At 45.9% G+C, this 13317-nt stretch overlaps 1 protein-coding gene across 1 annotated transcript; it reads left to right on the top strand.

Moving 5' to 3' along the window:
* Window positions 1–7935: 7935 nt before the first annotated feature.
* LOC111863462 (cuticle protein 38) lies at window positions 7936–11213 on the top strand. Its single transcript, XM_023849810.2, has 2 exons — window positions 7936–7970; window positions 10709–11213. The coding sequence occupies exons 1-2, from the start codon at window positions 7959–7961 to the stop codon at window positions 11135–11137; spliced, it is 441 nt and encodes a 146-aa protein (XP_023705578.1). The 5' UTR covers window positions 7936–7958; the 3' UTR covers window positions 11138–11213.
* The last annotated feature ends 2104 nt before the right edge of the window (window positions 11214–13317 follow it).

Raw genomic sequence — 13317 nt, 5'->3', positions numbered from 1 at the left:
CAGAAGGACAAGCGGGCACTGCCTGGGAACCTTCAAAATCTGAGATATAGTTTCTTCCCCCCCCCGCCCCCAATGTAGTGTCTCTCACTACGACCACCACTTCTTCTTCTCTCTCTCTCTCTCTCTCACAGAGTGTATCTATGTGTTCCATATGGTTCTCACAATAAACAGCGACTCTTTCCCTAAACAGCATTAACCGGTTGGGCTCTGTAGTTAGGTTGGTTGAACTAACGCCGTGCAGTAGAGCGGTGCTTTGCTTCTGCTGGGTTTTGTTTGTCTTGGACTGAAGGACTGTAGATGGAGGAGGTATGCCGGGTTCCGTACAGCCCAGAAGGCCCAGAACGCCCTGCTCCTCACAGCCACCGCTGTCAGAACGTGCAGTGCGCCCGCCTCTCAGATCTACCTGTATCAACAAGTGGTTCCACCGCCTGCGTTGTTAAGGAGGCTAAACCTTGCAGCGTCATCGTGCACACGGGCGTGGAGGGCGGGACAAGGCCTCCTGTACCTTTCCGCTCCACTTACTTTCACTGTTCTTCATCCGTTCTCTTCTCGTGCAGACGTTCACCCTTCGCAAGATAAATCTTTTTTTTTTTTTTCATTTCACGCTAACTACACAATTGTGTCTCGATTTCTTGCCGTTACGCACGTCTGAGAACAGATAAATATAGTGTGGGATAATTACCAAATTTCGGATGATCCTGCTGCCTCCATCTTCAGGATAGAAAATTATGTTATCTATGTAGTCAACGTACCGTGAGAAAGTCAAATCTCGCATAGTAAACACCTACAGAGGGAGGCTAAAACACTTTTCTACCCTGAAGATGGCAAGACAGCAGGTTCCTATGGAAACTTTGGGAACTTCTTTTTGATTACGGAGTCACACATCACATAAAACAGCGCTTATCATAGTTATTGCAGTGAGAACGTCTTCTAAGCGGAGGGTGAAGATGGAGACAGCAGGTTCTTCCCAAAACGTCGGCAATACTCTCTTAGACTACACGGCGTCACATCCCACGAGACATCATTCTTCATACTCTCTGCCGTTAGAGTCTCAGATCTGACTCAATTTTAAGCACGATCAAGAAAAGTGGAAAAGTCACGATCCTGGTTTCTGTTACCACCCGCGGTCGGTTTTAGTCATTCGCTGCGTACTACTGTTGCTCTGACGTCACAGTTTTCTTCCTGCTTTGTTACATATAAAAACGCAAAGCTCTCCCTGTAACAGGCCGTGGAGGCCCACAGGGTTGTGAGACGTCGAGGCTCCCACATTTTCTAGATAATCATCTCACAGACGACGATGAGGTTGACAGCCTTATGCGCAGGCCTGCCTTTACTCCCCAGGAAGATTCCTGGTACTCATTTTTGTTAGTCTGAGTCGAACACATGGACATAGGTCAACTGAAACAAATCTAATGACCTCATCGGGGATCGAGCTCGCGACTTTCTGGCTAGCAGTATAGTGCCTCTGTTTCTGAATTTCTTGTGTCTTGACGAGGAGGGAAAACAGTCACGTAAATCGTTACGTCATCACTGGGAAGTCTCCCGGGGGTCTCCCTGAACACAGAGGGACTTTTCTTCTGTAAGGCTGCCTAATCAAGACGTGACGCAGCCTCGGGATGTGTCAGAGAGACATCAGTTCATGCGGTAGAATTACTCTCACGTTTAAGAACGAACCACGCCGTGCAAATGCGCTAGACCTTCGACTGCCTTCGACGCTGACCACTTGTACTCCTTTGCCTCGGCTCCTAGATCCGGCTACTTTTTTCTGTCCTTCTGCGCAAACGCGAGCATAGCAAATCACATTACAGCCTTACGGTCACCTACTGACAGCAGACGGTGAAGGCAGTCAGGCCGAAACGGCCTTGGCGCATGCGTGTAACTCAAGGTAAATCCAGTTATACAGATCAACGGTTGGTAGCCTCAAGAAAAAATAAAAATATCTGGGGGAACGTACGGAAACTGCGCCCCTGGTATGTTACTTGAAGATATGCAGGGGCATGAGAAATGCTCACTAGCCTGGGTGTACAAGAAATATGATACCCTGTGTTTTAATGGCATGTAATTCGGTAGGAGTCCACACACGTTTCGGGAGAACGAAACGCCTCCATCTTCACAGTCTAAGAGTAAGCTAATTTAGGCGCATTAGTAAGTTTTCTTGATCACTTCAGACGGGACGTGGAGTTTTTGTTTACTCGGTAGTACACGAGGGTGGTCAGTTTCAAGCCCCAGCCGTATTGCTCCGCCGGCAAAGAGCCCCCAATATGCACTGGCCACGAGGGCCCCACAGCTGGTCCAACACGGCGGTGAAAAGAGAAAATTTTTGTTCCAGTATGGAATCGAACACCAATTGTCCTCCTGTAGAGCTCGTACCAGGGTCACTATACTGAGAAAGCTGTTGGTTGCATTTGGATTCTGTTACAGACATATTGACAGTTCACTGCCATTGGTTGTGTGCACTGGCATACATACAGGGTGGCCCACGAGGTAAGGTCAGTATCGGTCATTCTAAGCAAGAAAGTGTATGTGTACATGTGTCCTATTCTGAACGGTTTTCCAGATAGAGCTATTTCACTGTACACGGTACAGACGAGCAACACGTCATGTCCTCACACGAGTTGCACCGAGATAGAGCTATTTCATTGTACAGTACACTGTACACTGTACAGACGAGCAGCACGCCATGTCCTCGCACGAGGTGCACCGAGATAGAGCTATTTCATTGTACAGTACACTGTACACTGTACAGACGAGCAGCACGCCATGTCCTCGCACGAGGTGCACCGAGATAGAGCTATTTCATTGTACAGTACACTGTACACTGTACAGACGAGCAGCACGCCATGTCCTCGCACGAGGTGCACCGAGATAGAGCTATTTCATTGTACAGTACACTGTACACTGTACAGACGAGCAGCACGCCATGTCCTCGCACGAGGTGCACCGAGATAGAGCTATTTCATTGTACAGTACACTGTACACTGTACAGACGAGCAGCACGCCATGTCCTCGCACGAGGTGCACCGAGATAGAGCTATTTCATTGTACAGTACACTGTACACTGTACAGACGAGCAGCACGCCATGTCCTCGCACGAGGTGCACCGAGATAGAGCTATTTCATTGTACAGTACACTGTACACTGTACAGACGAGCAGCACGCCATGTCCTCGCACGAGGTGCACCGAGATAGAGCTATTTCATTGTACAGTACACTGTACACTGTACAGACGAGCAGCACGCCATGTCCTCGCACGAGGTGCACCGAGATAGAGCTATTTCATTGTACAGTACACTGTACACTGTACAGACGAGCAGCACGCCATGTCCTCGCACGAGGTGCACCGAGATAGAGCTATTTCATTGTACAGTACACTGTACACTGTGCAGACGAGCAACACGTCATGTCCTCACACGAGCTGCAAAGTGCATTGATGCTGATGGTGGAATTTTCGGAAATGTGTTACACTAGGTAAACTGCACCAACTTTGTCACTTGAACAGTTAACACCGGCATTAGAAACAGCACGCAATATCTCTTTCTTATCAACAGTTTTGGAACTCGGAAACCGTTCGGAATAGGACACGTGCACATATACACGTTGTTTGCTTAGAATGACCGATACTGTGACCTCCAAGAATATTGACCTTTCATCCTGGGACACCCTGTATATTAAATATGACAAGCTTAACTTAATGCAACACAGATACATATATGAGCGATCTACATGAGATCATGATTGGCGTAATATGATAACTAATGTAAAACAAGTGAATGAAATGATACAATTACCAATCGGCTACTTGGCAGGGGATCAACATATTCCCACGCACACATTCCTTCAACTGTTTCACAGCACACACGCAAGTAGGAGCACTCCACCGGTACCACCGGGTGTTTCAAACAGAGTTATTCTCTATGCAGAACAATACGACTAGGATTACCAAATTTTCTGATACAGCAATCCCATAAAATAATTCAAATTTGCGCTAACCAAATCCCTTCCATGATGTAAGAATACGGTGCCAGTGGAAGCTAAATACCTTTACAGCCTCTCTGCACCTACAGTAAGCTATAAAATATTCCTGTACAGTCACGAAAACTGCAGTTCTGCACACTGTTGCAGGTCCCTATCAGACTGTACGGTGATAGCAGGAACCTAAATAGCTTTACAGCCTCTCTACACCTACAGTAAGCTGTAAAATGTTCCTGTACAGTCACGAAAACTGCAGTTGTGCACACTGTTGCAGGTCCCTATCAGGCTGTACGGTGGCAGCAGGAACCTTAAATAGCTTTACAGCCTCTCTACACCTACAGTAAGCTGTAAAATGTTCCTGTACAGTCACGAAAACTGCAGTTCTGCACACCTATCAGTCTGTACGGTGACAGCAGGAACCTAAATAGCTTTACAGCCTCTCTGCACCTACAGTAAGCTATAAAATGTTCCTGTACAGTCACGAAAAGTGCAGATCTCCACATGCTGCAGGTCCCTATCAGGCTGTACGGTGGCAGCAGGAACCTAAATAGCTTTACAGCGTCTCTGCACTTACAGTAAGCTGTAAAATGTTCCTGTACAGCCATGAAAAGTGCAGTTCTGCACACGGTTGCAGGTCCCTATCAGACTGTACGGTGACAGCAGGAACCTAAATAGCTTTACAGCCTCTCTGCACTTACAGTAAGCTGTAAAATGTTCCTGTACAGTCACGAAAGTGCAGTTCTGAGCGTTGTTGCAGGTCCCTATCAGGCTGTACGGTGACAGCAGGAACCTAAATAGCTTTACAGCCCCTCTACACCTACAGTAAGCTGTAAAATGTTCCTGTACAGTCACGAAAAGTGCAGTTCTGCACACTGTTGCAGGTCCCTATCAGGCTGTACGGTGACAGCAGGAACCTAAATAGCTTTACAGCCTCTCTACACCTACAGTAAGCAATAAAATGTTTCTCTACAGTCACGAAAATTCGAGAAACGTTTGCCGAGTTGCAGCCACATTTTCGCAAGGCATATATGCTTACTCTTACTGACTTGTCGAACTGCGCGTGAATACAGTTATACGTACTTAAGTAGTTATGAGAATTTGTCTATTCTCCTCGAAGTAGGGTTCGCGACTCACAATTTTATAAACCATGCCTAATGTTTCTTTATGTCTACTTTTTCTCCAACGACTTCTCTTATAAATTCAACCTGAGACATCAACAGTGCGGGCCTACATTTCAATATTATCAGCAATAAGTGTCCCAAACGACATGTCCACGAACATGCACATGATCCAATCAAGCAGAACGAGATGGGTGGGGCGTGTAGAACGTTTAAGATAGAAAAGAACTGCATACAAAGCTTTGCTCGAAAAAAAAACTTAAGGACAGATACAATTCGGGAAACCTAGGTGTAAATGGGAAAATAATATTAAAATGGATATTGAAATTTGGCTGGATCGTGTGGACTCGATTCTCGTAAGTCAGAACAAGGATCAGTGGCGGACTCTATTCACTGAATGTGATGAATGTGACAAATTGATCAACTATCAGCTTCTAAAGGCGTAAATCTGCACGGCCTATGTACATATACAATGAACTGAGTCTTGACTTTGGGAATCTCGAGGCAGTGACCATGAATAATGTAGTGTGGTGAAAGTCTAGTGATGTTTCGGAAGGACGTAATGCCACCATCTTCAGGGTCAAGGAGCAATCCAAGCAACCTAGAAGATACAAGCTGGAAGCAGAATTCTACTTTCTGATTGCATGGTTGGGTTGGTCTTCGATCCTGAAAATGTGTCTCCGAAATGCCGGTACATTCCCATCTCAGAAGATAGTACTTCTTCAGAGCCCCACGGTCAAGAGAACCACAAATTCAACATATTTCCTTCTTCATTCGGACTGTGAAATGCTGCCGTGAAGTTTCAGCTTAACGGGAATTTAATTTCAATGGATGGTTTTTAAAACATCCTGTAGAACCCGCCTTAATGAATTCGCGACTTGTAGACCAGCCTTTCACTGTCATTTCTTTTGTCTGCTAAACAGGATATCCGCGTGAGGCAGTAACCACGGCAAGTCACTGAATTCCTTTACAATTGTGTTACACTCTCCAGAATTTAAATTCTTCGCGGCAGGGAAATATGGCTGAAACACAGAAACACCAAATAGGTTAGACACGCACGAGATATTATTTAACGACGCTGAATCACACAATTCTGCATTATAATTTAACCTCTTGAGTTTCGGGGTCACATGGTAGTGTACTTGGTTGAGGAACTATGCTACAAGCCAGAAGGTCATGGGTTCGATTCCCAATGAAATCACTGAATTATTTCAATTGACCTAATCCTTCCAGCCGCGCTATGGCCCTGCTGTCGACTCAGCCTCTAACAGAAATGAGTACCAGGAATCTTCCTGGGGGTAAAGGGCGGCCGGCGCGCAAGGCTGTCCACCTCACCGCGGCCCGGATCTGTTCATGTGAGATTTGTGGTGGACAAAGTGGCGATGGGACAGGTTTTCTCCGAGTACTTCGGTTTCCCTTGCCGATCTTCATTCTACTAATTGCTCCACAATCACCCTCACCTATCATCTGGGGCTGGGCCGCAGTATCAAAGTAAATTGAAAAAATCCAATGATCTCATCGGGAATAGAACCCGCGACCTTCCGGCTTGTAGCACAGTGCCTCAACCAACTACACTATCGCGTGCCCGCCAAACTCAAGCGGGCAAATTACGTATAATACAGAATTGTGTGGAATGGGATATGTAAGATCACTTCCAACAAAAGTAACCTTGTTACTCTGACCTTGAAACAAAATTGTGAGTGTAATCTCAGGAAGGTTAGGAGTTGCAGGGCTGGAGAGAGGGTCAAGCAGTCATTAGGCAATTACTGGTAATAGAGGTAGGCGCGGCTAGGCTGGGTTGGAGAGGTTGCTCACTCAAGTGTCTCTACAACGAACTTCAATCCCAATGACCTACTTAGGGGCAGATGACTAAATACAATTTCATATTGTCATTTTCTGGGTTATGGCATCATAGTTTGGTATCTAGTTATTAACATTTCCGAGGAACCCAAAGCTTCCTTCTTCAAGGTAGACATCTACACTGAAGACAAAAATTAAACTCTTCACCGAGTCCGCAGTGAGCACTTCAAATCTTAAAGAGAGTTAACATTTGACGTTCGAGGCACGCGGTAGCGTAGTTGGTTGAGGCACTATGCTACTAGCCAGAAGGTCGCGGGTACCATTCCCGACGACAGCATTGGATTTTTCAAATGACCTAATCCTTCCAGCCGCACTATGGCGCTGGGGTCGACTCAGCCTCTAACAGAAATGAGTATCAGGAATCTTCCTGGGGGGGTAAAGGGCGCCCGGCGCGTAAGGCTGGCAACCGCACAGCCGTCTATGACCAGACTGTCTAGAAAATGTTGGAGCCTCGACGTCTCACAACCCCATGGGTCTCTCCACGGTTGACGTTCTGACCTAGTTAGGAACCCAGTCCACGTCTTGCTGCTGTATACAATACCGGCCATCCATACCGGAAGTGATGCATAAGGAAGTGAACTAGGTGCACTCCAACACCAATTGAAGACGGCGGTGAAGACATTCTGGCGTTTGGCACGAGTTGCAAGTGCGGACAGTGGGTGTTTCCTAGGCCGGGAGAGGCAATTGGGCGCATGTATGAAAGTGAAACTTTCATGTGTGGTAATCTTGTTTGGCCCTTGCACCATTTACATCATATCCTTCTCGGCTTGGCTCTGTTTACGGGCCCCTTGGCGTTAAATGTGACCGTGACCCCCATAATCTGTTAGGAGGTGCAATCTTGTCCAGAGCTCTTACCTTATAGGACATCTCGTGGCGTGCGGTTCTGTCGGTAGGGGGGATGGGCGAATCATCTGTTCTCATGTGTTTTCGCGAGGTATATAAACCGATCGGCGAACATGTTCAGGCACGCATTCGTTTTGCAACGCAGACCGATCGCAAACCACAGCCATGTACAAACTGGTAAGTCGTTACACTTTGTGACACTAGAGGCGCTTATCATGGAGATCACTGTTTTCTGAAATGTGACGCCGTGACGTATCGGAGGAACCCCCTGCTTCAAAATAAAGGCAACTGTAGGCCAAGTTCTATTTCTCCAGGCTCGAGGAGTCAGTTTTCCAGGGAGGGAAATCAAGAATCTTGCGTTTAAGTCATGTAAGACTGATTTTACTGATCGCTGTAGAGAAATGTTTCTCAACATACGGGCCGCGACCTGGTAGCGGGCCCTCGTCTTATAGAAAAAAAATTTACCGAGACTCGTTCTGAAAAAAAAATTGAGGAACTTTGGCTTAAAGTATCCAAAACAGATAAATATAGTATTTATTTTTGGTATAAATATATTGTATATTTCCCGCTTTTGTTTAATTTCTAAATTTTTCTAAATCAAGGGGGGGGTGGATGCCAATGGCAGCAGGTTTCTCCGAAACGGCGGTGAATATCTACGAGGCTGCGATGCGATACGTTACAGAAGACAGTACTTCTCAATATTCATTGGCCCACAGCCAGGATATCTAAATGCACACGTCGATACTTATTGATTTGCATAATTTATATTTTTAACACAAAACCAGAGACAAATTCATAACATAACTACATGTGTATAATAAGTTATTTGTAAGTGTTGTGAGGTATAAGTGTGTGGGAACACTAACATACAAATTTTACAGCAATGACTTTAAAGATTACTGTCTTCTGGGTTGTGACGCCATGCAGACTGGTAGATAGTTATTGATGTTTCGAAGAAACTTCCTGCCCTCGTCTTCATGGAGGATAAAGATTGAAGCAACAGTTCCTGCTGAACATAGGCAGCGATATGCTTGAATATACGGAATCATATCTAAGAAGGCATTAGGATAATTTAAACATAAATGAGATTCGTAAGGATAACAGGAGAACAGTGTTGGTATTATTATTATTATTATTATTATTAAGTTCGGGTAAGGGAATAACACCGTTTAGAACTCAAAAAGCTGTTGTTGATGTACAGAAAAAAAAGTTTTGTCAATTGTTTTGTATGGGTGTGGAATGTGGTCTCTTACTTTGAGGGAAAAGCATAAATTATTAATCATTTTAAAAGTAATATATGGAGGAAAACATTTGGACCAACGTACAGCGAAATAAGTGAGAAATTTACAACCCTTGCATATAAACGTCCAAGAATTGGGAACCTGTCTTTTTTTCTGTCCGTGTCTAGAGGCCATTATTCTTAGTAGTAATTACGGATAGGACCGTTAGGGCGGAGTAAGACGTGCAGTGTCGTCCGTTGCGTCCATATTCGGTGGGATTGTCATTTAACGCACAGGAGTTGTTGAAAAGAAACCCTGCTAGCGGCGCTGATACTGATGACGGCCGGTAACAGATGTTCAGTCGGTTGTATCCTACACCGATTTACCCTGAATTCAGAGGACAAGAATTCCCGAAATAAGGAAGACGGACCGTGCAAGTTAGCTCAACCGATAATACATTCATCAGATCTGAACAAACCCCGAACGGTTTTCATTTGAACATTTCACACATATAAGAGAACCAACCAGGATAGCTCAGTCGATAGAGCGACAGGCTGCAGAATGGACGGCCGGGGTTCGATTCCCGGCAGGGGCAAGAGACTTTTCTCTTCTCTGTAGCGTCCAGACCGGCTCTGGAGCCCACCCAGCCTCCTATCCGATGGGTACCGGAGGCACTCTCCCCGGGGGTAAAGCGGCCAGGGCGTGATGCTGACCATTCGCCTCCATCTAGTGCCGAAGTCGAGAATGGTGGACTTATACCTCCACTGTGTCAAACGTGTTCACGGGATGGTCCTTAATTAAGAGTGGATGAGCAGGCAGTGGTGCCCGTTGCGACGTTTCAGAATAGCACGCAGCTCCGCATGAGCCGAAACAACAGCCACTGCCAGGGAGGGCCCAATCAGCCAACCACCCACTCCCACAGCTGGTCAAGTTGTGGCTAGACAATGACAGTTGTGACAGCTCTGTTGTCAGCTGACGGTAAGTCGCGTATTTCTGACGAAGTTCACTTTTATGAATACAGCCCTAACAAGAGGGCCTCCCAGCAAACTAGGAGAGGCAGAAGTTAGTTTCGGCGTTTCCTGTATAGTAGCAACAGCAGAAGTTATCTGGGTGTTTTCCGTACACTAGCAACAGCAGAAGTTATTTGGGTGTTTCCCGTATAGTAGCAACAGCAGGAGTTATTTGGGTGTTTCCCGCATAGTAGCAACAGCAGAAGTCAGTTTCGGTGTTTCCTGTATAGTAGCAACAGCAGATGTTAGTTTCGATGTTTCCTGCATAGTAGCAACAGCAGAAGTTAGTTTCGGTGTTTCCCGCATAGTAGCAATAGCAGAAGTTATCTGGGTGTTTTGTGTATAGTAGCAACAGCAGAAGTTAGTTTGAGTGTTTCCCGTATAGTAGCAACGGCAGAAGTTAGTTTCGGTGTTTCCTGCATAGTAGCAACAGCAGAAGTTAGTTTGGGTGTATCCAGTATCCTAGAAGCAGCAGTTTCGCAGTTCTGACGTATCCTAGCAACGGAGAAGATAATTTAGCTTATCCCTCACATTTTAGGAACGGCACGTTGTGTTTTCCCCGAGTGTGACAGGAACTAACTGCTACTTACACAAGAATTTTGTCATTAGGCCAGTCCAACCTGCAAGACCTAACATGGATGAAACACAGAACTCACAGCCACATCGCATGAAACATGTGTTACAGGTTCTCCTGCCCCTCTTCTTCGCCGCTGCATCGGCTGGCTACATCGGCGCACCCGCCTTCGCATCCTACGCCGCCGCTCCCGCACTTGCAGCAGCCCCCGTAGCCTATGCCGCCCCTGTAGCCTACGCTGCTGCCCCAGCTGTAGTCAAGACCGCTGTCGCCGCCCCCGTTGCCACATCTTACGCTAACACCTACAAGGTTTCCGTCAGGACTCCCGTCGTAGCTGCAGCCGCCCCCGTGGCTTACGCGGCTCCTGCTGCTATTGCCGCCCCAGCTCTTCTCAAGGCTCCCGTGGCTTACGCTGCTCCCGCTCCGTTGGCTTACGCCGCCCCCGCTGTGGTCAAGTCTGCAGTTGTTGGTGCCGCACCCTTGGGCTATGCCGCCTCCCTCGGCTATGCGTCGCCCTACGCTTATGGAATTGCTCACTAAGAAATGATCATATACTGGATGTGTATCAAACGTGTACATACTTCTGATATTTATCATTTTGTACATCCCTGTGACATCACCCGCCATGCTTTTCAATAAATGATCGACCGTATCGGAAAAAAATTATTGGTTTATTATTTATGAATGCGAAACCAAATATTTACACTACCCACGGCGTTATATCCACCCCCCCATCCCCCAGAAAATGAACTCTTCATAACCACCGTTGTCAGAACCTAAACCCTACACAACTCCCTCACTCCGTAACCGGCCAATTGATGAAGCCCCCAATCTAAAGACGGAGGATGTGATAATGCACTGCCTGCTCAGGGCTATCACACTCATCAGGGGGCGGTGAAAGATGGGTATGGAGCAATGGTGGAATCACGATTGGAATGGGAAAAGAGAACAAACTCGGAGAAAATCCTTCTCCAACGCAACTTCGTCCACCATGATTGTCACATGGAATCACCCGACATGGAACCCGAGGATCTGAGCGTCTGAACTGAGGCACAGCCCCTCTTACAGTTAAATATTATAAAATGATTTTTCCAGTTACTACCAAAACAGACATTGTGGCCAGAGGTTGCTAGGCAGAAGAGAATAAACCGTATTATTTGTTGGTGGAGATTCATAAGAGACCAAGCCAGAATACAAGAGACAGTTGTTATGAATAGGGGTTGGTCGCAATGTTATGCAGATGGATGGTGGAGAAAGTGTTCATTCTTTTCCTGACCCGACTTTAGTGTACAGATAAACTGCATGCATACAGATTAATTTCTATTGTACCTCGATATCCGTAACGAAAAATGTTTCGTATTAAATTTATAGATCTTAAAGAGGCCTGCATTTAATTCATGTAACAATATACTGTCACGTGTAGGGGTGTTGCGTGACTTATAAGACGGGTTTTGGACTGGACAACTGGATTTACTGACACCTCAAACACACGACTCGGGACTACAGGCAATTGCAGCGCTACCGCTGATCCACACACTTTACAGTTCACCGTTACACACGCATTAGGGTTCTAAGTCTTCATTAGTCGTATCCTGGCAACGGATTTATAACAGTCCCACTGTAATTTCAAATAAAATATGGAGCCTCCTTTTAACATCCTAATTCCTTTCTTGTCATTGTTCTAAATCACCTTAGATTGCCGTCTCCAGAACTCGACCCATTTTTTGGCAACTCACGGCTCCCTTGGAACTCCTCGTTATATAGTCTCGGGGCGGACCCCACGGAAAACACCGTCTTCCATTGTCCTGTATTGTTTCAGGCGTGTTTACTGATCCGCTGCTTAGCAATATATGTCCTACTGTTGTGCGCGTTGGCTGCCGCTGGAATGTGTTTACCGAGTCGTTGCCTAGCAGTGGGTCTGTACGTCACAATACTATACTCGTACGATGAATCGTTTTTGAGAAAGTTGATAAGAAATTAGTTTAGTCTACATCCCATTTCCAAAGTTCATCAATACCTGTCAGAGATAAGACAGACTTCCCCATTACGCGCTCATTTCACGAAGTTTAAGCAGCATAACCGAATCGTCCATGACTGTAACTGCAAACATCTGTTTGAGAACCGCTGACTTCAATAACATGTAATATAATACATTCAAACAGATTGCAGCGTTCTGGATTGACTTCGTGTAGTCTTGTAGATGGATATCAATGTGTCGAAGGAAAATACTGCCTCCATCTTCAGGATCCAAGCAAGTAGGGTAGGGATTTGCTCAAGTTATACACAGATTACAAGGAAGGGGGGTCACTCAGGTCCTCACACTATTCACTTGGCAGTGAAGATGGAAGCAGCATATTCCTACGAAACGTTTGTATCTACTAGATCTCAATCAGAACATGCTTATATTCCACAACATTAAATAACTTTTATGAAGTCAGGAGATCGGGCAGGCTTAATACAGCGCCCGTGCATGGCAGAGAAAAGACACGGTTCATGAGCATGCGCGTGACGGCAGTTTGCAGGCAGCACGCGAGTTCGTTTACGAAAGACGGAAACTTCTGGCCGCTTAACCCAGAGGCTTGCAGTGACTACTTAATGCGCCACGAGAAATAACGGTTTCCAAGCGACAGAAATAATTACTTCAGTTTGTTACGTATTTCGAGGTTCATAACGTAACAAAAGGTTTCTATTTAAAGTAGAATTGTCTCATGCATAACAAA

Source organism: Cryptotermes secundus, unplaced genomic scaffold, assembly GCF_002891405.2.
Source record: "Cryptotermes secundus unplaced genomic scaffold, Csec_1.0 scaffold1379, whole genome shotgun sequence".
In the NCBI taxonomy this organism is placed as follows: Eukaryota; Metazoa; Arthropoda; class Insecta; order Blattodea; family Kalotermitidae; genus Cryptotermes; species Cryptotermes secundus.
The sequence above is the reverse complement of the archived record's forward strand: the minus strand, read 5'-3'. Positions and strand labels throughout refer to the sequence as shown.